The 27,010-nt window shown below is 42.6% G+C and overlaps 2 protein-coding genes and 1 long non-coding RNA gene across 13 annotated transcripts in view; 2 read left to right on the forward strand and 1 right to left on the reverse strand.

Moving 5' to 3' along the window:
* Nucleotides 1–2,584: 2,584 nt before the first annotated feature.
* LOC135245325 (tissue-type plasminogen activator-like) lies at nt 2,585–13,628 on the forward strand. 8 transcript variants are annotated; one of them, XM_064318333.1, is made up of 12 exons: nt 2,586–2,707; nt 5,274–5,362; nt 6,034–6,073; nt 6,394–6,492; nt 6,594–6,747; nt 7,721–7,848; nt 8,567–8,762; nt 9,270–9,421; nt 10,338–10,478; nt 11,529–11,677; nt 12,629–12,830; nt 12,889–13,628. In XM_064318333.1, exons 2-11 carry the CDS (start codon nt 5,306–5,308, stop codon nt 12,821–12,823), a joined length of 1,311 nt encoding a protein of 436 aa, XP_064174403.1. In that variant the 5' UTR covers nt 2,586–2,707; nt 5,274–5,305; the 3' UTR covers nt 12,824–12,830; nt 12,889–13,628. The 8 variants fall into 8 exon arrangements, with proteins under 8 accessions (XP_064174405.1, XP_064174403.1, XP_064174406.1 ...); XM_064318335.1 differs by lacking the exon at nt 12,889–13,628 and having other exon boundaries at nt 2,585–2,707; nt 6,046–6,073; nt 12,629–12,880; XM_064318336.1 differs by lacking the exon at nt 12,889–13,628 and having other exon boundaries at nt 7,721–7,833; nt 12,629–12,879.
* A 2,092-nt stretch (nt 13,629–15,720) lies between these two features.
* LOC135245344 (uncharacterized) lies at nt 15,721–21,312 on the reverse strand. The gene is made up of 2 exons (XR_010327197.1): nt 21,189–21,312; nt 15,721–16,174 (listed from the first exon to the last, which is right to left on the reverse strand). It is a non-coding gene; the product is annotated as an uncharacterized LOC135245344 (long non-coding RNA).
* Nucleotides 21,313–21,491: 179 nt separating this feature from the next.
* Nucleotides 21,492–27,010, forward strand: part of LOC135245316 (vinculin-like) — a 54,505-nt gene continuing 48,986 nt past the window's right edge. For all 4 annotated transcript variants that reach the window (XM_064318310.1, XM_064318313.1, XM_064318311.1 and 1 more), the window contains exon 1: nt 21,492–21,851. In XM_064318310.1, coding sequence (XP_064174380.1) covers nt 21,684–21,851 — 168 coding nt within the window. In that variant the 5' untranslated portion in view covers nt 21,492–21,683. The remainder of the gene's footprint in view (nt 21,852–27,010) is intronic.

The raw sequence follows: 27,010 nt of genomic DNA on the forward strand, positions 1-27,010 counted from the left end.
TCCGCTGTGTTTAAGTGCTTCCTTAGTGCAGTTATAAGAGAGCTTTCAGTATGTAGTTAGCCCTTGGAGTCTGTTGTGCCAAATTAAAGTCAAGTGAGCCATTATGAGGCTGAGAAATAAGAAAAAACAGTCAGAGATATTGGCCAGACCTAAGATTAGCCAAAATCAACTCTTTGTGATTTGATCTCACCTGGGCTCTCTTTCTTCTTAATGATGTTCCAAACAGGTGGTTTAGGTTAGGCTGAGGTTTGGTCTTTGTCTCTGACTGTTCTTACTTTCTTATTTCTAAGCCCCATAATAGCTTCCTTGACTTTCATTTGGCACAACAGACTCCAAGGGCTAACTACATACTGAAAGCTCTCTTATAACTGCACTAAGGAAGCACTTAAACACAGCGGACTAATCAGAAACACTTCTGACGCCAACTAGATACTGAAAGCTCTGTTATAACTAAGGAAGTAATTGAACACATGTGACTTATCAGAAATGGTAGTGATGCCATTTGTCCCAAACATTCTGCCACTCACTGTCTGCATATGTCCATACCTTGCAAGGTTCCAGCTTTCTGTATCCCCTGCAGAACTGTAACTTTGATTAGAACCCAGAGGAGACTGAGAGTGAGATTTTTGGCCATGCACAGCAGTGGTGGGTTTACCATTGGAATCCTATGATGAAAAGGACACTGTGCCTCAGGTGAGAATGATATAGTGGGTCCTTGCATCAAGGGTCGACCACTATGTCTTGTTGTCAGTATAATGTAGGGTTGTTTCGCACCGATGGGCCCTGGAGCTCAAGGTCAATACTAATAAGGAGTACCAAGACATTCTGGCCAAAAGATGATTAGGATCTTGATGATCCTAAACATCCCTCAGTATCAACCAAGAAGTAATTAGCTGACCACAAAATAACGGTTTTTCAGCGGCTAGTATAGTCCCCAGGCTTATTTGTGTCTTATTTTATAGCAGCCATTTTTCTCATCTTTATAAAGAGAGGCAGTGCTGGCGGGCACTGTATCATCTCAATGGGTCTGATAATACAAACAGTTTACAGTAGACATGTTGGTAGAAAATTTGCGATTGTAAAACTAGCCTTGATTGCGAGGGGAGGGGTTTGTTTGTCCATTGACACAATTTCCATGTTTGCATGGGTGCTTTTCCTGTTCTGTATTAACTTAATGGCAATTAGGAGAGTAGCGGAAGTCGGAAGGCTGTGGTTTATCAGCATGAATCATTTCTTTTTTTTAATCTTTTTTAAAAAAAAATTTAATTAACAAAAGGATAATATACAAACAGTCCGGTAAACAATAACAGCACATATACGTTACATTTATGGGACATAAGAGCATATGAAGAACAAAGAACAAAGCTATTAAAGGACAATTGTATAAAAATAAAGGGCAAAATCACACATATACACAAATAAACATTTTTAGTCTGAGATTTCAGGGAAAAAAGTTCCATAATGTTTCAAAAGCTTATTATTTTTGTTGTTTAATAAACTCAGTGATTTAATGAGAGAATTTAGTTCTAGGAGAAAGGATGAGATCTTAGGTAATGATTTCGAAAATTTTTGTTTGTGAATAAAAAACGTTGCATATAGAATAATGAAATTAACTAAATATTCAAGAGCACCATCATCTGGGTTATCATAGTAACAGATAATATCCCTAAGACTAAAAGAGTAGACAAAATTAGCAGCTTCAAAAAAGTGAGACTCTAGATCTGTCCAAAATTTTTGGGAAATTTCACAATCAAAAAATAGGTGAGAAATTGTTACTATATTATGTTTACAGAAGGTACAAGAGTTATCAAATGTCTGTAAATTTAGCAATAAGACAATTAGCAGGGTATATTTTATGTAAAATTTTGAAACGTACTTCCTTAGCCTTGTTTGAAATACAGTACTTATAAGGTAAGAGCCAAGGCCTTCTCCAGTTTATGCTCTCAATTTTAGACCTCCAGAAAACTAGCAGTTGTACAGTTTTATTCTTCATTTGAAAAGTTTGGTGAATATGCTTGTTGTTACACTTCATATTTGTTAGTTCAATTCCATCTAACATCAGTAAAGGCTGTGTTATATTATTCTCACCATAACATGAGTGGCTTTTCACAAGTTGAATCAATCCATTTGGAATAGCACGAGTTAAAGAATTAAATTATTTGAAAGGAATTGGAAAATACTGTGTACAGACATAAACCGTTCATAAGACAGCATATTACCAAATTCATCAAAAAGCTTGAGAATATGATTTATATCTCTTTGGAACCATTTAGGAAAGAATAATGATTTGTTTCTGATAATTATGTCGCAGTTGTTCCAGGGAAAAGTTTTGTGAGGTGAGAAATTGTGGACAAAAGACAGCTTCTAAGCTAGAAGGGCTTGCTGGTGGAATTTTGACAATTTGATTGGCAATCTGTTTGGTAAGAAATTACATGTTAAAAGAAAAGAAAGACCTCAATTTTCGCTGAAAATGTGATTTAGGATGAAGTACCAAATTGAATGGGAATTTTAAGACACATTTTAACCAGTTAAAGCATGAATCATTTCTGGTTTCGATTTAAATCACTCATGACACAGACCCTACGACACCAGCCAATCAGACTCCTTATTTATATAACGAGTCGGCTCCACCTAGCTCAAGAGCGGCTTTATAAACACTTCTAGCAGCGCTACAAGACAAGAAACGTCGAGTTCATCTCTGAGAAAGGTAGGCTTTTTTGTGAATGCTAAGTGCACCTCGATGCTTTAGGTTGCTGAGACACATGCATAAAAAACACATTCTGTTATGCTTTCGTTTTTTGGAATTTGTTCAAATAAAAACTAGATTCATTGCCTACAGTAATATCGTTTAGTGCATTTACGGCGCTGGTCACATCTCACAAGGAAAGAAAATCAAAAGGCGGCATTTTACGTTTATGTAAGAGTTTGTAGTGTATTAAATAAGGCTGAAGCTCGTAAATTCTGTCAACGCTGTTATGCAGCGTTAGTCATACGTCTTATATTGGTGACTAATTTGGACATGGCAGAATTTTTAGGCTAGTGCTGAAGTATTGAAGACACGCTGGCATGATAGTATTTTGTTTCGTGCGAGTAAAACAAACTATAAAGCATGCTACTGTAGTTTATCTGATTCAGTCCTGCAAGGCTACAATAAAGTTTACAGAATGTTTCAAATCAAGTGGATGAAATTCCTCTTTGTTTGGACCCTGTTAGGGTGACTTCGCTATGGTAAGCTTGTTGTTACCCTGTTGGAATAGCTTAATTAGATGCTTCTTTAAAAACAAAAACAAAACATTTTGTGCTCAGGTAGGAGCCTCTATTTGATGGCTCTTTGTGGTTTTCTTTGCAGTCATCTGTCTGTGGTGGGTGGATAGTGAGTATGTTTTCCCCCAATAATAAATAAATGCCAAATTGTGTTGACGTTGGGATAAAATCAACCTTTCAAATGTCTCACTTTCAGGGGAAATGTTTATGTTCTTCTGGAGCTTAATCACATTGAATAGTTTTATGTCCTTCAGGCAAAGTTTAAAAGAAAGACTGATATTTTGACCTAATGAATGGATTTTAAACTCAGCGAATGTTTTTAAAAAAGGGCAGTTTGACTACCACAGCAACATTTTCAGTGTGAAATCAACTATGATAGAGTTCTTTTAACTCTAAACGTGTACATCTGGAGTCATACGAACCATTAAAAGTTCATTGAACGCTTGAGAATTATTGAAGCAGGTTCAAGTGTAGCATCAGTGCAGTGGCAAACGTTTCTACAGGGCGAGTCATAAAACACTGGCTGCGCTCTCAGAAGAAAGGCGCTCCAGAAGGCTCCTCTCCACTGAGGATCCCTCTCTAGTTCAAAGGGTTCTTCAGTGGGTGAAGTGGTTCAGTCTAGGAGCTTTCACACTTTTCACTCCTACCAGATAGATGGGTACTATACCCCTATCCAGATAGATATACACCTACCCATAGAGGGTTCCATAAAGAACTGAAAATGGAGACATGCCATAAAACTCTTTTTTTTTTTCCCCCCCCTTAAGAGTGTATATATTCACTGTCCTCATGCTTTTACTTGATTAGCTGCATTACAAATTGAAAACAACATTTTTGAAAATGAAATAGTCCAAACCAAAAGCACAAAAGTAGAAGCCCATTACTGTACGTTTGTGAGTCATCTCGCACATTCATCTGCTTTTAATAGATACGTGTTGTGCTTTTTTTTTTTTTTTTTCTCTGCCTGGAGCCAACACTCCACATGTTGTCAGGAGATCAAACTCTAGTGACTTGCGGGGTCCTGTCGGCAGTGCCCGACTTACTCTTTCTTTTCGTACTGACATTGTTATTTGTGAGTCTTCCTGTCCTGAACTCTGACAATGAACAGCTGCATTTCTCACGCATTGCTCGGTCTTGTAACGAGCTAAACAGGAAACGCTGTGTCCAGCTCTGATAGCCCCATGGTAATGGTGGTCATAGAGTGGGTGTAATCATTGTTCTTGGTGAGCGGGCCCTCTCAGGATGTACGGATTAAGTAGAAATTCAGATTGTGGCAGGAAAGGTTCACGGGTCCTACAGTGGGCCGACCCATTCATATTTAACCCACTTGGACAGCCATTATCTTTTTTTCCCCCCCAGTCGGTTGCGAAGAAGAATTCTTCATTTTCAGGTCACTACTGTCCCTCTCGTTGTTCATATCTTAATTTCTAAGGACACGTTGGATTGTGTCCGCTGATGCAAAACAAGTTTGTACTTAATATGCATTACATGCACGTTAACCAGGAAGCACTTGAGAAATGGTTGTGTGCTTGTACATATTGTCAAAGTGGTTCTGAATGCGAGAAGAGTTACGGACATAATGTACGTATGCTGGTGGCAGTGTGCCTGTGCAGGTTGCACATGAAGTGTACCCTTCAGACTGTAAGAGCCAAAATGGTGGACTGCGGGTTGAAAAGAAGCGGTGGCTAACCTCAGTGTTTCGGAAGGGAGCGTGTGCTTGTATGCGGAGGGTGCGACAACAAGCAACTAAGCAATAGGCATTTGAAGTTAGGAGAGGATGGGGGTAAAATAAAAACAACCCCCCCCCCCCGACCCCGCCCCCGCCCAAAAAAAAAAAAAGAAAAAAAAAAGAAATGCACATGATGATGATGACGAGAGGTACCTCCCAGGGACTTGCATTTCCAAAAAAGGAGGTGCATCGGCTAGATGTTGAATTCCCCGTGAGAACCGCCAGTCACATGAAGGTGCATTGTTCCTCATATCCGCAGCTGTCTTTTCTTTTCTTTCAGAAACTCCAAATAAGGAAGGACACGTGCTAAAAATGAAATTGTTGCTGAGCTTCTTACTGACGGTGGCCAGCGTCTCCAGCCTCCAGGCGGTAAGGACAACGACGACGCAGGGAAATGATTTAGAGGGGGAACACGATCGCTTCTGCTTTCACTTCCCGGAATAACCACAGTAACCTCATTAATCGCTGCACGTCACCATAGTATACAAAAAATGATTTTGTGAAAGTATACTAACATTTTTGTGTATGTGAGAGGCTTAAAAACAACTGAGTAAAACAAGACTTAAGAATATGAATAATTTATTTTAAAAACACCAGCAGTACAAACCTTCTCTCTCCCTGTCCCTGCTGACAGACACTTAAATAGTTGAGCCAATCAGTTGCACCTGGTTACAATCATATCAAATTAACAAATTAAACAATAAATACACAATCAATTAATTAAATGCAATCAGTTAAACAACTAGTGAAGGGTCACTCCTTCACAGTGTATATTACATGTATTCTCTGAATATTTTACAGTAAAATGTTGTATGTCTTTAAAACACGATTTTATAGATGTGTGGAATTGCCGGTAAAGGACACATTTCGAACTTTAAAATACGACTGAGAACAAGGAGATTATGTTAAAAGTAAGGAGTTGTTACCCATTTATTCATTGTAGAGGGGAGCGGTTGGTATGGTGAGGGTTTTAGGACAGTGAGAGTAGGACACGGTCGCTCCTTTAGAGATTGTGACTGCAGTGTGTTTATTTTTCCCAGGACTCCCTGAAGAGCTGGAATCTGGGCCGTCGGCACTCAGGTACGTCCACTCAAGGCTGGCTCCGACAATATAACAAAACCTATTTAAAACATATACACACACACACACAACAACACACAACACAACACGCACCTACACACACCAACTACACATGCTCCAGCAGTCACTGCATCAGATGCACTCACACGTACATTTGCACGCAGCTCCACACACACTCACACATCACATGCACTCACACACACACACACCCGCACGCACTCACACGTACACATGCACGCACTCGCACTCACACGTGCACTCGCACACGCACTCACACGTACACGTGCACGCACTCACACACACTGTTCATTTCTTTAAAGGTCCCAGGTGTCAGAATGGAGGAACCTTCATTTCCTTACGTTATCAGCGGGGGTACTGTGAATGCCCCAAAGAATTCAGCGGGGCGGAGTGCGAAATCAGTAAGGGACATCCTGTTCTCTAAACCCATTTCTGACTCAACACGATGTGTGTGTGAATATCACCTGTCTGATTTACCTGACACTTTACTTTTTCTGTTCGGGCCAACCAGGACAGTGCTTCACCGGTGATGGGCAGGACTACAGAGGCACGATTGCCCGATCAGAGAGTGGGCAAACGTGTCTGCGCTGGGACTACATCACAAACACATATGGATCTGTACCTGTTGTAAGAAATGCAAAGGATAACTACTGCAGGTAAATATAGCTCTTTTAGAGACTCCTTTTAAATTCTACACATACTGCAAATTAAAAACTAAATTGTACTCTGCGTGGAACTGTTTTTACACTAGAAGGGTTTCTACCAAAACTTTGAAGTCAGCAGTCTAACTCTGGTGTGAAAATCCAGGCCAGTGATTTCTGTCTGCTGACTGGGGCTAATATGGTGGGGCTGGGGGGAAGTACCCGCTTTCCAATAATACTTCTTTCCAAAAAAAAAAAAAAAACACAAAAATATCCTTCCTCAAACTATATCTGCAGTCTGTTATGAGTCATTGCAATGCAATGTTTCACACACTAAAGCTAAAAACATCTTACACAGTCCCCATTCAAAACTGTGTCAGAGCAAATTCTTTATGTACACCTGAGGTATTTCTCCAGAATATTATCAATAGTTCAACTTAAATGTTGCACTTGAATGTCTTTGTTGTTTTCAATTACACACAGCAGTGGAATATTAGTAGAAGCATAAGAACCGTACAGTGGCAATAACGGTGGCAATGCGTTTGAAATCATGATTGGGCGGACACGGTGGCACAGTGGTTAGCACTGTCGCCTCACAGCAAAAAGGTCGTGGGTTCGAATCTCGGCTTGGGGCCTTTCTGTGTGGAGTTTGCATGTTCTCCCCGTGTTCACGTGGGTTTACTTTGGGTACTCCGGTTTCCTCCCACGCTCAAAGACATGCATGTTAGGTGCGCTCCAGCAGGTGCCCTTGACCAAGGCACTTGCCTCAGAACTGGAGTTGGTCCCCGGGGGCCGCACAGTGGCTGCCCACTGCTCCTAAGTAACTAGGATGGGTCAAAATGCAGAGGACAAATTACCCCACAGGGTTCAATAAAGTATATCTTATCTTATCTCGTAAATTTAATGAGAATGTCAATGGTATTATTGGGAATGCGGCTGGGAATGTCATTTGGAATGCAGTCAGGAACATGGTCTCCTTTTCCTGCAGGAATCCAGACCAGCGTGCCAGGCCTTGGTGCTGGGTTCGGTCAGGTCGTGGAGTCATCGCAAAATTCTGCAATGTCCCAGTTTGTGAGGAGGAATTGAGTGAGGAGGAATTGAGTGAGGAGGAATTGAGTAAGTGTTGGAAACCCTTTTTTTAAATTTATTTATTTATTTTTTTTTAAAAACCTTCCCTGCCTTATATCCGTCATCCCGATTCGGAAACGGAAACGGTAGCAGAGATTCTGCAGCGGAATGATCCAGTTCGATCAGTTGCCTCCTCATGCATCTGTTGTATCTGTAGTAAACCGTCACTGCCTAGTGCAGGGGTGCACAACTCCGATCTGTGTGCTGGTTTTTGTTCCAACGAGTTACCTTAGTTTTAAGTTTCTGAGAACTGTATAAACTATGCTGGTTGACTCCTGCACAAATAACATAAATTGGTTTCCATTGTAAACCACCCTAATCTGTGCCTTGAATCCAGCAACATTTGACTGTATGGAAGAATTAGTTTTTGTTCAGTGACAAATTTCTCAGATTTGCAGTATGCATGTTTCAGACCAGTTATGACATTATTGTGTGACTGAACACAATAGGGCAAAAATCCATTCAGATGATTGACAGTCAAACAAGACAAAGCACAAAGGGCTGGTTTCTGAGTCAAGGATTAAGCCTAGTCTTGGATTAAACACATTTCCCCAATGGCGATATCATCTGAAAAAGAAAACTTAGTCTGGGACTAGGATTAATCCTTGATCCACTGACTGTTGGGGTTTACTGGCGGTTTGGGGTACACTGAGTGTTGTGTTTATTGCCGGTTTGGGGTACACTGAGTATTGGGGTTTATTGACAGTGCTCGAGTCATGTGGAAAGAGACCCCAGAAGCAGTTTAAAGTGGTTGGAGGGACGATAACCACAGTGGAGTCCCACCCCTGGATTGCGTCCATCTTCCAGAGAGTCCGCACGTCCCGGAAATCCGTGTTCCTGTGTGGGGGCACACTTATCGCCCCCTGCTGGATACTTACGGCAGCGCACTGCTTCCCCGATGGGTAAGGAGGGGGCGCCTTTCAGTGGGGGGGAAAATCTCTGACAAAATATATCACACCTGCTAAACTTTCAAAAATGGCAGAGCCTTTGCATCATGGCACAGCGGTATGGACCATTAAAGCATAAAATCCAAATGACATGCACATTAGGTGGGTCATCCTGAGGGGTAGGTCTATTTGTCACAGCGCTGGCACAACGTCCCCCTCCATGAGTTGAGAATTTTGAACGCAGACAAAAATAACTGCAGCCCAAAATGCGCATAATTTTGCAATTCCCCCCCTCCATTGAAAATGAATGATTTTTCTGGTCATACTATAACCATTTTTCCACGCTCGGTGAAAACCTCCATATTCGGTCATCATAAGTTATAAGTTATTCTCAGTTCCTTTTTTTTTTTTTTTGATTCTGCCCGGATGCAGAGCAGATTCGCCCGGCAGAATTACTTCCTCGCGGAAAAAACCCTTCCTTTTTTCTCACGCACGGCCTCCCGCTGTTTTCCCTTTCATCAGAGCGGCGACCAGCGTCAACCGGCTGTCCGTCATCCTGGGAAAGAACGCGCTCAACGAGACCGACGGCGAGAGAGAGCAGCGGTTCAGCGTGAGCAAAGTCATCCCTCACAAGGGGTTCGATAACCGCCAGGGGAGCTACAACAATGACATCGGCAAGTTCCGCGGGACTTTTATTTCTGCGTCGGCCAGCTGCTCCTATGGCACGTTTGCTTGGGTCCACCAAACCGCTTGCAATTGTGGGTTTACTGTAAAGGGCTCCTTGGAGAATACCTGAAAGAAACAGCCCACAGCAGGGCTGTCCAGTCTTATCCAGAAAGGGCCGGTGTGGGGTGCAGGCTTTTGTTTCAGTCCAGGACTACGACACCTGATTCAGCTAATTAACTGATGATGGTCTTCAATCAAGACAGCAATAGAATCAGGTGTCTTAGCGCTGAGTTAAAACAAAAACCTGCACCCACACCGGCCCTTCTCGAAAAGGATTGGACACTCCTGGCCTGCAGTATGAACACAGTGCATGTGAGTGGATTTAAGAATTGTCCTTATCTGGCCCAGTTTACCATTTGGTCAAAAAGAAATAAATAAATGTAATGGTCAGACATACCCAGCTTCTAACAACGACAGTTTTCTTCATGAACTTCCCCTTTTATTTCAGCCAAAATCTGACGCAGGCTGAGTGGCGCATATGTGTGGTTGCATGCACAACGTCCGATAACAAGGGAACTTCAGTGTCGCATAAAGCAAGGCAGCTTTCCAGCAGTGGAAAGGGGAATAAATAAATTCACTGTGCGCAAATTAACTTAGTCAAAAAAAAGATGCTTACGGTGTAACAGGGATGCTAACAGTGTGTGCCAGGAATGCTAACGCAGGGGTGCTAACATATGTGCAGGGATGCTAACAAAGGGATGCTATCATGTGTGCAGGGATGCTATCAAAGGGATGCTAACGGTATATGCAGGGATGCTAACTTGAGGATGTTAACATGTGTGAAGGGATGCTAATGCAGGGATGCTAACAAAGGGATGCTAACGTGTGTGCAGGATGCTAACGGTGTGTGCTGGTGCCTTGCAGCGCTGTTGCAGATCCACGGGAGTTCGGGACAGTGTGCGAAGCGGACCGAGTCGGTGCTCACCGCCTGCCTGCCCCCAGAACACCGGATGTTGCCTCCGGGGGTATTCTGTGATGTGGTGGGGTACGGAAAGGAAAGCGAGAGTAAGATTTCTTTTTCTCTTTTCTTTTTTTTTTTTCCTTCAAGCATGTCACTCCCTGTGCCTGCAGGGCCATATCCATTTCTGGATTTCATGGTAACTTCTGTTTCCACCAGTCACCCGGCCCATATTCGCTTAAAGGTTAGACCGTAGTGAGATGTTTTTATATACAGGGACAGGGATAACCGTCGTGAACTGCCGCTCATGAGCTTATCAAGTATACTAAGCCATAATGCGAGATGACGCATAACATGCTTGGGCTGATTAAATAATTAAGAGCAGAAAGCTGGCACGAAATCCAGAAACGGATCTAACCGTCCCGGAGCAGGGTTCCCCACCACTTCTTTAGGCAGACCTCCGCTCCCTCTGACATATGAGCCTGTGAGGGGGCTTAGCATGGGAACCGTAGAACCCAATAGTTCTGTACCCCCTATGCTTCTGACTACACATTACACATAACTATCATTTCAGAAAAATGATTTCAATATTTTTATTTATTTATTTATTTTTAAAGCTACCCAAACCAAATGAGAAGATGTCCATGGCGGCCATGGTGACTAATTATTCATTGATTGTGCTTCTACATTGTTCTCACATTGCAATGGAACGAATATCCATAAACAGTCTTGTAATTTTGCTAACTAGCACTTATTATATTTTAGTATTTTGCAGTCGTCTTGTATTTACACTAATGGGCTTCACTAGTTTTACAGTTAATTCTATGTTTTCACATTCGTGGTTTTTGAGTGTTTACCTCCCACCTGTAGGGCAGTTGCTCTTAACCCAGATTTATGCACTTTGTCTTCTCGCTGTATGGCACTCTGGATAAGTGTCTGCTACTGTTCACACGCTGAAGAAGTGTGTGCAGTCCTTATCTCATTTTTGCATATTTAACGCAGGACCCGCAACCCAAGTTCCCATACTATTGAGCTGAGGGCATTTCTTTTCCTTTATTTCCTAAGCGTCTGTTGTGCCAGTATGTGACGTATGCCCAGTTCCTGTAATGTAATATCGTTTAATGTTCTAATCTGAAGTTTCACCATATGCTTTCCAGGACTCTGGTACAACTCCCAATACCTCAGAGAAGCCAAGGTGAAGCTTCTGCCTCAGGACGTCTGCACGGGCAAGGATTACTATGGGAGTCTGGTCACCAAAAACATGTTTTGTGCTGGCAGTCCTGACTGGAGCAAAGATGCTTGCAAGGTAGGCTATACTGTACTTCACTCTGTCCGCTGTAAAGAAGTCAAAACAGCTCTGCTTAATAGGCATCACGGCTTAATAAAAAAAATAAATAAAAAAAATATTGTCACTCGTGAAGGAAAAACAACATCGTGGTCTGTAATCACTTTTTAATCCAACTGCGTGTCCGCACTGTACACGCCAACAGAACTCAGACTTGTTGGCATCCTTTTTTTTTTTTTTTAACTTTTATAACTGTAGAGCATCTCAAAACTCCCTGACCTCAGGAATAGGGAGTGCTAAACAATTACAGCAAACCAAAAAACGTTTCAAATTTGGGCTGCAGGTTAGCTTATTGAGCCGAAACGCAAGGTTTTTGGGCAGTGAACACGGTCCGGGATCACTGGGGTCTACCGGCACACGTAACCGGCTGGCCACAGAGGGAGGGATTCATTCAGCCGAATGTTTTCCCACCTTGCTGAGCAGTCGCGACTCTATTGGCCGATGGGGGCGCCTGCAGCCTGCCTGCACCAGCTGCGTGAGCCGCGCAGACCCGCGGCAGGACGTCTGCGCAGCTCAGCTGGTGGGCTGCAGAGCCGAAGGACCCAGAAGGCTGCGTGCCATCTGTTGCCATGACGCATTCTGCCCATCCCGAAGGCATTCCTGAACTTCCCCAGCTGGGAGACACGGGGATACAGTGCAAACCGCGAAAAAAAAATCTCGCTCGTACTGGTGCACCGTAAGAAGCAGGAGTGAACCCGTGAACCCCCCCCCCCTCTCTCTCTCTCTCTCCCTCTCTCTTTTCTCTAGCTATTTCTCTCTTTTCTGCCTGTGGTTAGTTTGTTAATTGTTTTTCTCTTTATGTTGCTTGTATATTATTTTTGTTTTGAAGTACAGTAATTTCTGTGCAATGTCCCAATAAAAGGGTTTTTAAAATCTCAAAATCTCTCTCCCTCTTCCCCCCCCCCCCCACAGGGAGACTCAGGGGGACCGCTGGTCTGCGAGGTCAGCGACCGCATGTTTCTCTTCGGCGTAGTCAGCTGGGGGGAGGGCTGTTCCAGAGCGCGCCGGCCAGGCGTCTACACCAGGGTCACCAACTACAACCGATGGATCAAAGAGAACACCGGACTCGCCTCAATCACCACCGGATCCATGTACCCCCAAAAGTGAACCCCAACCCCGCCCCCCCCTTGATCCCTCCTGCCCCCGACCCCGACACCCTTCGGCCCCTCCTGCCCCGTCCCCTCCTGCCCCCGACCCCGACACCCTTCGACCCCTTCTGCCCCGTCCCCTCCTGCCCCCGACCCCGACACCCTTCGACCCCTCCTGCCCCGCCCTCTCCTGCCCCGCCCCCCTTGTGTTCCGGAAGGCAGCTGCTTTCATGCACGGGCGTGAGGAAATCGCTTTTCTTTGGCTACACGTCGTTACTGAATCGCTCTGGCTCTCCCTGGTGGACGCGCCAGCGCATTGCAGATCCTCTCTGTGGTGTGGGGGTCCTCCCGTCATTGTGTTGGATCCTCAGTATCTGAATTCTCAGGTTTTGAAATGTTAAAGCAAAGCACAATGCAATGCTGGAGGCTATGCTATTCTGTCAGAGGGCTCATGCAAAAAAAACAAACATTTTTTAATGGTTTTTAAAAAAACATTTTACAGAATGTGTACAGTGCACAGCAATGTCCATGTCAGCCAGGAGAACTGATGGACCAATCAAAAGTGTAGCTTAGAGGAGTTCTCAGTCGTCTGTGGCTGGTTTAAGGGTGATGCAAAATTATATTTGTTACATTTTACATTTTATTTATATAAGAGCTCTTGGGGAACCCAGGTTGGAGGACCATTAGCATGCTCTCAGTGTGAGTCACGGCTTAACTTTGCACAAGGAGCTTAAGGGCTTCACGGTTCAGTGTTACGTTCATTCTCACTCTTAATCATTATGCCTGTGGCCGTTGGGAAAACCCAGTATTGTTTAAAAGAAAAATCAGGTTATCAAGGCCCGTCATCCATGCTCGTTATTCTGAGTAGCTTCCGGGTCTTGCTTAATGACCGGATGACTGGATAACCAGTTCACTGGGGCACTGGAACAGTCCGACATTTTTATTTATTTTTTTTACATGAGTTACTCATTCCAGCTGGTTTTGTATGAGCTTCTGTGACTGCATGAGGCTGGGAGATTAGCTGCTCTGTGCAGGATCCCCTGGGAAAGACTGCTCCCTGCTCTTTCTTTAAAGTGGGTTTGCTGTGTGAATATTTTGATGCATTAAGTTAAGAAGTGTTTTGTTTTATTGTATTTAATTTTGTGATATATTAAATTGTCAGCTGTTCTTTAATATTTTATATGCATTGTTTTTTATATTTAAGTTTGAAATGATTCACTGTGATGAATAATAATCATTATGTTGCTTGTAGGCATTTGCCACATATTTCAGTAATTTGTTTACTGCAATAGGCTGGAACCTGTTTGTATGCATTTCCTCTGTAATGTGAAAATTTATACATTTTTATTTATGCAATGGCCCGCTTTCGGGCAGCAATAAAGCTTTTCAGCACATTTTAAATTCTATTATGTACCCTGGTTATTGGATGTTTTGACCGGAGTTTAAGTGGATCTATTGTAGCGTGTTCAGGTTAGATGAATTTTTTTTTTTTTGCATTCCTTGAATTTGTGGCTCTTTATTGTCAACATAGGAGACATCTACCAGAATCCCACAGCACTGCTGTAACTGGAACAAGAGTACATGTGTTCATCAATCTCTAAATCACCTGGATGGGAAGTAGTTTAGCCAGTGCAGTTTTTGCTGCATTAAATTGAGTGTTCTGAAATTTAATGGCTAAGTACAACTGGGTATTTATTCTTGAATTCTTCAATATACTGTAGGTGTTTACAAGAAAATAGGTTTGATTTTAACATTGATGGGGACACATTGTCCTCACACACACACACACACACATGCATACACACATGCAGTACACCATGAAGTACATGCAGTTCCATTAAAGTTCCCCTGAGCTACCTTACATGACCATAAAATTCAAATCTCAGTAAAATAGGTTAAATTGGGGCCCACTGTATTTGGCTGTCCTAACCTGAAGGAAATTATTTATATTTGTGTTATTTATGAGAATCATCAACTGTGAATTAACTAAGTGTTATAAAGCTAGTATGTGTTACAAAGGCTCAATGATCATTTAGGTGATATTAAGAAGGAATGCAGAACAGCTGAGCATGAACAGTTTAAGGTTTATTACAATCTGATGAAAGATCTTTTAATAACTTTAAATAATGCTGTTAAAGAGTGAAGCATTCTCCCAAACGTATATCTGCAAATGCTCATAATTCATGAGTCCCATTCAACACAATTGTGTTGTCAACCACTGCTCAAAATGGAAATGAGTCATCTCCTGAGGATTGTCAAAAGTTTAATAACAGAAGTCAGATTTCTCCGCCAATGCATGATGTGACTGTTGATCCAATTTTTATCAGATGATCCCAGACTGTTTCTGTCCCTTAGACGTTCCTACTAGGGGAGGTGTTGGGGAAGATTATAAATAGCCATTATAAATACTGTGCCTTTTCAGCAACAGGGTCTTTTTTCAGCCGCACTTTAAACCAAGTGTTAATCATGAAGGCTTCGTACAGCATACATAATGCCTGCAGAAACACGACACAGGGGCTTCAGAACGGTGCTGTGCCACAAGCTGTTGAGCCCAGGCGATCCCATACAGTGTCTGTCCCGCAGATATTATTAATGACTACCAACGGGAAACGTTTTTTGTTATTCCCCAAAATTACCCCAAGTTGCTACACCTGCCGTTGCACGTCATTCTCACTGCAGTCCACACAGTTTCCCACAGCTCCCCCTTCGGGTAAGGTCATGCCTTTATCCCGTTTGTAGGGAAATTCCAGTGTTTTGCAAAATGAGTTCCAAGAAGATTTTCAAAAAAAAAAAAAAGTATGCTTACATGTGTGGGCGAGAAACATGTTTGGACTCTGAATCATGACACACCACAGGCAACAACAATTAGGCTGGTTTTCTCTACAGAGTCTTTTTTAATGTCTGGTTTTTGAACAATGAGAGCCTCCATCATTTATATATTTTTTCTTTACAAAGAGCCAAAAAAATATAAAAATGTTTTGTTTGGTTCTGTATTCATCTGTATATCAATTAAGTGGTCAACTGGCATTGCTATTTTCTGCTCTACATCATTAAACGGATTCACAGCAATTACATTTTTAAAAATTAAGATTCATTTTGAAAACTTCCTTATTCAATAGTTTCTGATAGAAGTATTTTTGTCAAGCTATACCATTTCTAGTTATTACACTCTTTAAAGCAGTGTTTATAGAAATAACTTTTTCCCTATGTATACTGTGTGGTTTCCAGCAATTAGTAACACACTTGTGGCCTTTAAAGAAATCTATATTATAAGCTTTTGCAGCACTTCATGGATACGTGTACTTTTTTCTCATGTGAATTTACGACTTCAAGATGGCTGGAGTAACTGAAGCATCGGCCGCCATTTTCTCTGAAAAAAAACACAAAATAGAGAATTATTTTCACGAGCCGGAACTCCCAGAGGGAACCACGGCCATATAGATTATGATGCAGGGCACAAATGGCCACACAAGTAGCCTACTTATTTCTTTAAAAAAGGGCATTGCGTCCAAAATGCAGGGCATCCATGCCAGGGCAGTGGCCGTACGGTAATTTTAGCTCTGCCATATAGTTCTATTCATACAAACCAAGTATGTCACAACAAAACGTATACCTTATAATCAGATCACGTTTTGTGGCTGATAATATCCGGGGACTGCACTGTGTAAAATTAGGCACACCGGGCCCCACTCAAGGTTCAAGGCAGGCTCACCGCTGTAAGGCAGGCTCGCCGCTCTCGGCTACGCTACTTTCTCCTTCACTCACAGGGAACTGCATACTCAAGACTGGCGGCATGCTCAAGAAACCGTGGACCTGTCGGCACGTGATCCGAATTGCAACCGCAGATAGGATTCGCGTTATTCTGCGATTCCCCAAATTCCATGGTGCATCGAGAGTGGAATTAATGCGGAAACCGGGCGTGGGAATTCCAAAAGGCGGGTCAAAAACATTTAATTCATTCCTTTAAAAAAATAAAATTTAAAAAACCTTCCAGTCGTTCATTGGATAAGGTATGAGAATGTGTGACGTGTCTTTCTCATTGCTAATTTTAATTGAAAGGCCCTGCAACTACAATTCCACAATAAAAAGCAAAAATCAATATCTTCCCTACTCGTGTGAAAGAACAAGAGGTGAAAGGTCTTTCCCAGAGTGCTTTGTGTGGGAAATACTGCCAGCGAAATCCTAATGAGACTTCCTCACCAGTCTCAAAAATTCCCACAGCACTTATTCTTTCCCCTGCACGCGGTTGGAGAGAGATGGATAATAGCATCAATTTATGAGCAGATGCGTTCCTGTCAGCAGAGGGACTACGGAAAAGCTTCTTTTGCCTTTCTGTCTCTCTCCTGCACACACTCTCCCTCACCATCCCACCTTACCTTTATTATCCAAAAATGGAATTTATTTTCTAAATTTGTAGTTAGTGTTCTAAAACTCCACTGCTTTCTCTCACCAGTGGTGATTGTTACATCAGCATTAGAATGTACAGTTAAGCTCATTCTAATCACACATTTGCACCTTAAAGAGCACACCCTACAGTGCCAAGTCATTGGTATTTTGTCCAAAGGGAAGAGTAGCACACCTGTCCCAATTGGCCCACAAGCATCTACCCCAGCAACAACTTATCTCTCCCAGGATGTCTCCCATCGAAGTGTAAATCAAACCCACGCCTGCTCAGCAGCATGGCGTGAGAAGTTGTTATACACCCATGAATGAGAGCGAACACGTAAATCTCTGTTTCTCAGCACAGCAGCACATTTTGATCCAAGAGGAATGCGTTCCGAAGTGCCGTTATGGAGGAGAATATCACCCACCAGGTGGGCTGTTCATCTCCTGTACTGAATCCAAAATAAAAATGTAAATAGACTCCTGTCATTGAGGGTGCTCCATCTGCTAATAGTTATTTCGGTATGCCACTTGATCTGCTTGAGCATCCAGTGTGGGGGGGGATCTGTACCATAACGGAAAACACTGAGTTTAGGCAGCCATTTTATGATACTACATCTTGTTCTGAAATATATTGAAGCATAGACATCGCTTATAAAGAAATACCCTCACATTAGCTGACTTGATTTAATAATGGAGGGCTCTCAAACTGAAATTTTGGGGTGGCTATGGTGTGTTGGTTTTGGCTATGGTGTGCCGGTTTTTGGTGTGATTTAAGAGCCTAATTGAAGGCAATGATTGGTGAAAGAGTCCATGCAGATTTTATTGCCAAGGCCCACACTGTCTGCTGACTGACAGTAAATCACAAAAATACAACAGACACTACAACCCACTGAAGCTCTGTTATAAAGTCTCAAAAAGAAACTAAATTTGCTCATATGTGTTTTCTTAATATAAACCCATGGCTTCTATGCTACATTATCTGATTAGTGAAAATACAGTTTTCTGTATTTAATGCCAAGACCCGTTATTGATAATTTATAAATTGATTGGAAATTGTCCATTAAATATTTGTGTTTGTTTTACCAATACCATCTCATAAGCCTGCTTGATACATTTAAATTCCCATATGTGCAGTCAATGTTTACTATCTCTCCAGCGGGGGGCAGCAAATCATCTGTTATCACCTCCAGAGGGCTCAATGCCATACTCAATACACTGAAGGCAGAACACGGTTTCAAACAGCAACGAAATATACAGTACAGCACCCGGTACAGTGGAAACTGAATGATATAAACAGGGCAGGAATACATTTATTGATTGTAACCGTTTATATAAATTCCTAGGTACAATGGAGACGGAGTCATGTCATTTGTATAAGATCACATTTCTCAAGAATATTTCTCACAGTGGCTACTAGTAAAATAGTTCTGTAACTAGCAAGATAGTTCTATTCACGAACACTGTCTCGATTGCACATGCCCCACTTCAAAATGCAGTGTATGATAATAATTTACCTGTATTTGTATGTATTCTTATGCCTATGTATTTACTGCAAACCTCTGGCAATCTGTTTTAAACCTGCAGTGTCAAATTTAAAAAATGTTAAAGTAATTATGCAGCAAGTGGCCAAAAATGCTAAACCAATTAAATGAAGGAGGCAAAGTGTATTGAAAGCAGGTGTTTCTGCACAGGTGTAACTGAGTTATTTAAGAAATTAACATCCCTGTATGCTCATGAATTCTGGGCAAGACTGGCTGCCTAGAGACCTCAATGACTTTGAAAGAAGGGTGTTTGTTTGGGCAGGTTGGGCAGGATGAAGAAAATTCTTGCGATCTTGTGAGGAATATTGTCTAAAGTGATGTTGCCATGGAACTCGTGGATCGTGGTGCCCGTCTATCAGATCAAGGCGCAAGGCCAAACAGGCGAACAACTCGAAAATCAATTCAGAGCAAATTTCAATCTAGGGTGCGAGCAGGCAGTTTCATTCAAAAAGAGTGATCCACCAAGAACTCTACAGAGCCAGGACGCCATAGTTGGGTTCTGATCACAAACTACTCATTATACTTGCTGATGCACATTTGAGCATAGAGTGTTACAAAGAGCATATGCTATGGACTAGTGTGCCATGGAGTAATGTGAAATGGTCAGACGAATCACCCTGCATCGTGTCCTGGATAAAGGGTGAGTGCATGTGTGGCCTGTACCTAAAGCGGCCCACAGGTGTGAATGCATCATTCGAACAGTGAAGGGTTCTGGCAGTTCTATACTGGCACGGGACACATTTTCACAGGCACGTTTTGGGCGCGACCGGTCCCCTCAGAATACTGGATCAATGCTAATCGCTAAGTTATCCGTTGTCACCTTTATTCGCTTATTGCAGCTAATAAAGGGGTGACAACTGGTCTTCCAGGGTGACACTACGCCGATCCACAGAGCTCACACAGTCACTCAAGGGTCTGATGAACACAACAGCATTATCCATATGCCACAATCCTCTCAGGGACCAAACCTGAACCCCATCTGGCATTTATTTCAGATTCTGGAATTTATTGTAGACAGCATTTCCCCCTCCGTCAATAACGTACGAGTTGACGGACTTACTAACAGAAGAACTATGCACCGTCCCTCCTGTAAAACGGTGGTACATTCCAGATGCTGGCGGATTCCACAAGGTATACAATTTAGATTGCTGTTGCGGTTTCGTCTTTTCCAAGGCTGCGCTATGTCTCTTTTGCCCAGGATATTATGAGTACGCCATCTAGTGGCTGTGACTATTAAGAACCCCGACAGGCAATTCACCTGACTCTCAGCATCTTTCCGGTTTATAAAAAAAACAAAACATTATTGAAGTTATATTGTTATATGATTTTTAAAAAAAATTTATTTTATGGCACGTTTCGCAAGCTTCTACCAAATGATTATTCAGAAGCAATGATTTCCACCCTACACGCAAATTTACAGAATTGAACAAATGTTCAAATAATATCCCAATCTAAATTCACACTGAAAACATGGAGTTAGACCACCACGCGGGTTTCTTTGGCAGTTATACGCGTGTAAACAGAACAGAACTCAGATCTCCAGTGCACTCGCAAGTGGAGAGATATTCAACAAGAACATAGGACTAATGAGAACCGTTCCAGGGAACTCCTTGAGCCCAGTGTCCCACGCAATCAGGTTTATTCTGGGGGTTGTTTGCATACCGCTATTTGAAAACTATGACTAAGCACTGGCACCTGGGCGATGAAGAAAGCCGGGCGCTATATTGAGTTTTCCCTGGATGTGCTGATTTACGGATGGCAATCCGGTAAACAAGCAAAATACACACACACACGCTCGAGCGCGAGCGCGCATACCATCAATTAAAGCTTTGACTGGGGGACGAGCCAATTCAAGAACACCGTTTCGTTTCATGAGACAGCTCCAATTGACCGGCTTTAAACATCGCAATTTAAAATAATTACTGGGTTGGACATTAACGGATTTGGTACAGTAAGCATCAATGCTCGCATACCTACAGCAGAGCAATCTCACTCAACAAAGTTGGCATCGCGGGCCTTAAATTACCTTTGAGATGCGTTTAGAATTCGGTACAGCAGATAACCCTCCCCTCAGAAAACAAGCTGAAAAGTTTCAAAGGGTTACCAACCAGTCTTATTTTAGATCTGGTGTCAAGGACTGGGTAAACATGTGAACTTGTGACCTACCTTTAAATGAAGAGGAGTCATATGACGGGGGCAACGGCTTCTCAGCTTAATAAAAATACCGTTAACATCAGCGTTTTGACATCATTCTCACTATTAAACATGTCTCCATATGTCTATATAAACTGGGATAATTGTGGAACTGTATATATGTTACATACGTGTGATTAGACCCCACTAAGTTTCCCTTAAAACTGGCGAGCGTTACAGCATAAATTATCGCCAGAGACCAGTGATTAAATCTACGACCTAATTTTAGCATGCATGGAGGGACTGGCGCTGGTTTTATGTTACTTTGTTACTGTCCAACATGATGCGGCGCAATAATTCATTGCTCTCTGAAATCCTCACTTCACGACTCCGATCCAGCGTTTTCCTTTTTTAGGCAAGAGAATGCATGACGTAATTTGCGAAGAGCTCGCGTCTCCAGCAAACTCGGCAGGAAAGGTAGCGTGGGGGGTGACCGAGGACGAGAGCAGCGTTAGCGCGCACCAATCGGGTCTGCGGTTACGCGCGATAACTGGTCCCCCTATTGGCCAGAGGGCGGTGAATCATTTTGTGGAGGTTTAGGTTGCTCACACGCTAGAAATTGCTGCTGAGAGTCTCACAGTTGCTGGGTTGGAGGGGGAGTGAGGCTTGTAGTTTCCCTCTTAAAGTGAAACTCTCCCGAAAGACATTTGGATTTTTGTCTTTTTGTCGAAACATAACATTAAAATATAGCATAAAAAGAGCGTTTGAGCAAACGCATATTTTTTTCCTCTTTTTGGGCAGCGGATTTAAGTTATCAACATGCCGGTATTTCACACTAAGACCATAGAGAGTATCCTGGAGCCCGTGGCTCAGCAGATATCCCACTTAGTGATAATGCACGAGGAAGGGGAGGTGGACGGCAAGGCAATCCCAGATCTCACCGGACCAGTGGCCGTAGTGCAGGCGGCGGTCAGCAACCTCGTCAGGGTGAGTCCTCTGCTTACTTAGCTGCTGCATTTAAATCCGAGAGAAAATATTAAGCGCACCTGCTTTCACGCCACCGACTTAACCCCGTGGTTTCACCTACACGTGATTTCGAAGATGCTGTCACGCAGAATGAACAATTGCATCGACTCTGTCTATTCCGAGTAACATTTCACGCATGCCCATGCACAACTGCCGGAGAAAGTTTGCAGAAGGCATTGGTCGATACAATGAATGGATATCATTGCACTACAACGGATGTGGCGCTCTCTTGCACTGGCAAACAGCTGGGCAAGGCTGGCAATGATATCAGGAAAAATTGATTATTATTTGACAATTGTATGAGCTGCGTGCGAATCATTCAGGCTGTATTGAATGGCATTCCATAACATGCACTTTTTAATTTAAACATAATGTTGAACGAAGTGTACACGTTGTTCTACGCGCGAGGTGTGTTTCGGGCGCACCAGTATTACCTGCGTAGAGGCAGTTGAGTGGTTTTCGTTTGGTAATCCCAGCTGCATTCGTTACTTGCTCTTTCTCATCCCCTCTGAATTGATTGATAACAATCAGTCACTACGAACGCTCTCATAGCTGCTTAACAACCGTAAATAAAACCTTGTAATTCCAAGGACAAATCGATCAGTTTTGATGGCCGTATATGGTTTATTTATGTGCAAAGACTGCTTTCTGTGTGGTGTAATTCTGACATTTTGGAGAGCTGAGTTTTTGCCTTGTATAGAAGAAAACGTCTGTATTGATACAGAATGCAGGTCATCAGAAATCCGAAGGTAAGTCAGAAAGCATTCTGCACAGGGTTGAATTCAGTGCAGTGAGCAGGGAAGCCCCATTCTAGTTTTAGATTAGTCATATTTTGGCAGGCACCCAGCTGCTCTCGCGGTAAAAAAAATCCTGCCTGGACTACGTAACAATAGCAACAGGCAGCCACATTCTCACAGGACCTTAAATTGTCACTACTAGAAAGAAAATAGCTCTGATGGTTCTTGCTACAGTACATGCAACAAGGTTAGTGATTTAAAAAAGGTATAATTTCTAATAATAAAGTTTTGTAAAGCACAGCATGCTGCCCTTTTCCTCATAAATGTTGTTTTAAGAAAGTATCTGATTTCCCAGTATCTCACTACATTAAGGCATTGCTTTTTTTTGTTTAAAGTTTTTAATTGAAAACATTGAGCGAGGCCCAATTTAAATTGATGGAAATTCTGTGCAGCTCACAATTTCAGGCTTTAGGCTGCTACAGCTGAAAGAGTGCACTGAATTCTGGGAAATATGATGTCTTGCTGGCTTCAGATATTCAGTGTATTGAAGTCGAGTGTTACGGGATTATGAAAGGAGTCTTTCCTCATTTTTTCTTACTGCTGTTATTAGATGAACCGAGCTTCTATGAAGAAGTCTCTGTTGGTGCTCAACATTTGCATTTTACCCGTGCACAACAGTCACGGTGGAAAACCGGCAGACTGAAAATAGTGGAAAAGATTCTCAGCGTCCCCCAAAGGATTGAGACGCAAGCAAGCAGAGGATGACAGACTGCAGTGTTCAGCTGCCATGGCAGAACCGAGCCTTCAAATCTGTTTCAGAAAAGCACATGCGCTTGGAAAAAGTTGTGCCGTATGTGCAGTACAGCGCTGGTGTTGGAACAGTGGCTTTACTGTCCCAGAAACAGATTATTTCAGTGAGCAGACAAGCGGACAGTCACGTGGGTCTTCATAAGATGATAGGAAGTAAAGTCACTGGTATCGGGGGCAAAAGGGTGAAGCTCGGAGAATTAGCACATTGTAATGCTTGGATGATTTGGCGTTGGAAGGGAGTGGGTTTCTTGAGGGTTCAGTTTAAAAATGAAAAATAAAAAGTTGTGTTAATGTCCAGTGTAATTCATCCCGTGGAGGACCAGCTCCAGTGGGGGATCGTCAGTCCCACAATGCCTTCCCGATGGTTACTGGCGCTGTGCCGTGCAACGATTCCCTCGTTCTTCAGCTGCAGAAATGAAAATCCGTCACCGAGTTCATTCTCCTCTGCGTCCCCCTCTGGCATCGCTCCATGGATGGGGTGCATGTGGGGGCGCTTCCGTACCCTCACAGGAAGCCCGTCTCCTGTAGCCTGGGCCGGAGTTGGCAACTTTTTGTACGTGATGTCACTGGCGAGAGGCCGACTCACCACTAGAAGCTGCTAGGTGACGTGGGAAAGTGGCGATGAGTGCTGGAGGATGCTGATGATATCACTGACTGGGTGGGTGGAATGGGGGGGGGAGGGGGGGTGGTGGAGTGGGGGGGGGAGGGTAGGGGGGGTTGCCTGATTTAATTGCCCATCAAAGCAGCCTGCTAGGGCCCCAGCCAGCAAGTGAAATTAACTGTGCGGCAAGCAGCTGTTGTTTCGCTAACAGATCCATTTTGAAAAGTGGCCAAAGTCTCGTCAGGTAAATTCTGAAAAAAAGTCTCAAAAAATGTCCTCTGCCACTTTCGGGGGGGTAGGGGGGGGGGGGGGGCACGGGAGGGGCTGGCATCTGGGTGGTCTGAAAAGTTGCTAGATCTTGCGACGAAGGTGCTAAGTTGGCAACGCTGAGCCTTGAGGGGCCTATTTCTGGGACGTCCTCTTTGGTGATGATTGGGAGGCCCAGGGCAGTTGTTGGGGTTAAATTTGGATCAGTGCAGTGCAGTGACATTTTTATCTTGTGACTGAGGAATGCTGCTCATGAAGCCTGTATCTCCATCTTTGTTGGAGCAAAGTGTACTGGCATGCACATGCTATGGCCTGCTAATATGAAAGCGTACAGCTTTTTAAGTGCTCCTCTATCTACCTCAGTTTTTTATGATACTCATTCATTGCACAGCGTAGCTCGTTGGAGGTGCAGATTGTAAACAAATTACTAAACAAATTAATAATTTGTCGCACCACCTTTAGCAGCAACTGCAACCAAATGCTTCCTATAATATGATATCAGTCTTTCACATCTCAGTGGAGGAATTTTAGGAAATCAGGAAGGGAGAAAATACTTTTTCATGGCACCGTATATTATTCTTGTGATTAAGAAGGGAGACTTATGTCCCCTATAGAGGAAAAAAAAGACTTCCTGGGTCTTAGCAGGATACTGATATATTAACTCAATACACCATGTTGTGCATATTTTGTCCTTTGTCTGATGAAGACTGAGTCAGAACACATTAGCTTGACCGATAGATAGATTGAAGTAAGGTTGCTGTCTGAGCCCTTATTTTTAGGAGTGTTTCCTCCTCCCCATTGCTTTTGCTGGGAAGAGGCAAGGAAATCTAATTATATGCCTTGTTCTTCTTTTTTTTTTAAGCATATTTTCACAAAAATACCCCGCAAAGTATTTTTGATAAAAGCACCTGATCCGTCTTGTTTCATGTGAATACATTAGATTACATCCATTAAGCGGCCATTCTGGTCCAGAGCTGTGTTATTTTATTTTTGTATATTTTCACATATGATACCACGGCCAAATATTTCTGTTAAAAGCACCTGTTCCATCTTGTTTCAAGTAAATACATTCAGTAGATTACATCCATTTACCAGCTGCTCTTATCCAGAGCAATTTATAAAACAAAGTACATGGGTGCATTCAGTATGTTTACAAAAGCAGCAGTATTACTACAGGGTTAGAGACAGAAGATACTCATTCTGTCTTATTATATAAGAGAAAGAATTGGGTTAAGGAGTGCTAAGTTGTCATATTTTTCTATGTGTGGTTTTTCAGTGTTGATTGAGCAATAAAGCTATATTAACTTAAGTGTGCTTGTACCATTGTCTGAGTCTATCTGAATCAGGGATATCTGTGGTCTTAGCTTCAACAAAACTAACCTCCTTTGCCCGTTTAACGAGTTCAGGTGGATTAATTCTCTGCTGCAGTGTCTCCTCTGGGCCAAGCATTTGGTGACAGTTTTATTTGAGTCTAAGAAGCGGGAAGTTGATGACAATAGTTGTTTTCCAAATGAAATTACCCTGTTTACTGTATGTGTTGGACAGAGCATTAGTTAGCGTAGAGCACTGTGTTCATTCTCACCGAATTTACTGAGCTGAGAAATCAATTCAGACGACTAATTATTCTCAACCATAAGGGAATGCCATTTTTTCCGTGCTCCTTGGTCAATTATAACAAAGTTTATAATGCAACACCCTGGAACATAAGCTGTAGAAAGAGCTGCTTCAAGGCTTCGCACAAAAATATCCCACAGAGAAATATCCTGTTGGACAAACATTTTGCTACAGCGCTGATCATAAATTAGCCAATTTATGAAATTCTCCGGGATGCATTTTTGCAAGGGCAGCCACAGTAATGACCTCCATGTAAACAGTAACTGCATTATTCAGTAAGAATGTTCAGTCAGTAGAATTACTATTATTGTGAAATGCAGCTGCACTCTCCTCAAATCAGAATTCAGAAGTGCAACTATTTTTTTTCCTGCAGTAAAAAGTGCCTGACACATCCACGCCTCCGTGTATTAAAATGGTGGCTTAACAGGATGCGCCACCCAACAACCCCAAGATTGCAGAAAAGCATGGGATGATGGACCGCAAGGCCACAGGCGTTCAAGCTTTTCTCTATTTAGACCACAGGCACTCAGATCTGAGGGAAGTTAAATTGGTTCAATTGAGGCAATTTACAGTGGAGTCAGATGGTTCAGTGCCTGACCTGAACAAAAGCTTGTAGTCACTGCGCCCTTACGAGAGCAAGGCGGGGTGTCAGCGCTGCTTTCGCTGGTTTGGTAGTTAAAGGGCCTTTATCTGTGTGATGAGTTTTACTTTAAAGTTGCTGCATCCATGGTGATAATCGGGGCATGAATGCATGCCAAGTCTGTTTAACCCATTGACGTGTAAGATCACAAATATGTGATTATAATGTTCTCATTGGAACATTCTAATGCTGTTCTGTCAATCACTACTGGTAATTGACAGCAGTGAAGTTCTAGAACACTGACTTAGAATTCTGAGAAAGCATTCTGAAAAAACCAAAGTGTTCATAGTAGTTTGCTGTAATGTCTGTTCAGGTGTATCTTGAAACAGATCCGTTTTGCATATTGGTCACAAATTCCTTACAAATGCTTTGCAAATAACAATGCAATAACCTCTCTTCTGTTGCATTATCCTACTGTTCCAGTTGTGAAATGGATAACGATAATAAGCCT

Source organism: Anguilla rostrata, chromosome 18, assembly GCF_018555375.3.
Source record: "Anguilla rostrata isolate EN2019 chromosome 18, ASM1855537v3, whole genome shotgun sequence".
Lineage (NCBI taxonomy): Eukaryota > Metazoa > Chordata > Actinopteri > Anguilliformes > Anguillidae > Anguilla > Anguilla rostrata.

Excerpts from the sequence above, each read along its gene's own strand:
- LOC135245325 (XM_064318333.1), top strand. The coding sequence starts at position 5,306 with ATGAAATTGTTGCTGAGCTTCTTACTGACGGTGGCCAGCGTCTCCAGC. Across the intron at positions 6,493-6,593 it reads CGGGGCGGAGTGCGAAATCA|GCCAACCAGGACAGTGCTTC; the intron begins GTAAGGGACATC and ends TTTTCTGTTCGG. Across the intron at positions 6,748-7,720 it reads GCAAAGGATAACTACTGCAG|GAATCCAGACCAGCGTGCCA; the intron begins GTAAATATAGCT and ends CTTTTCCTGCAG.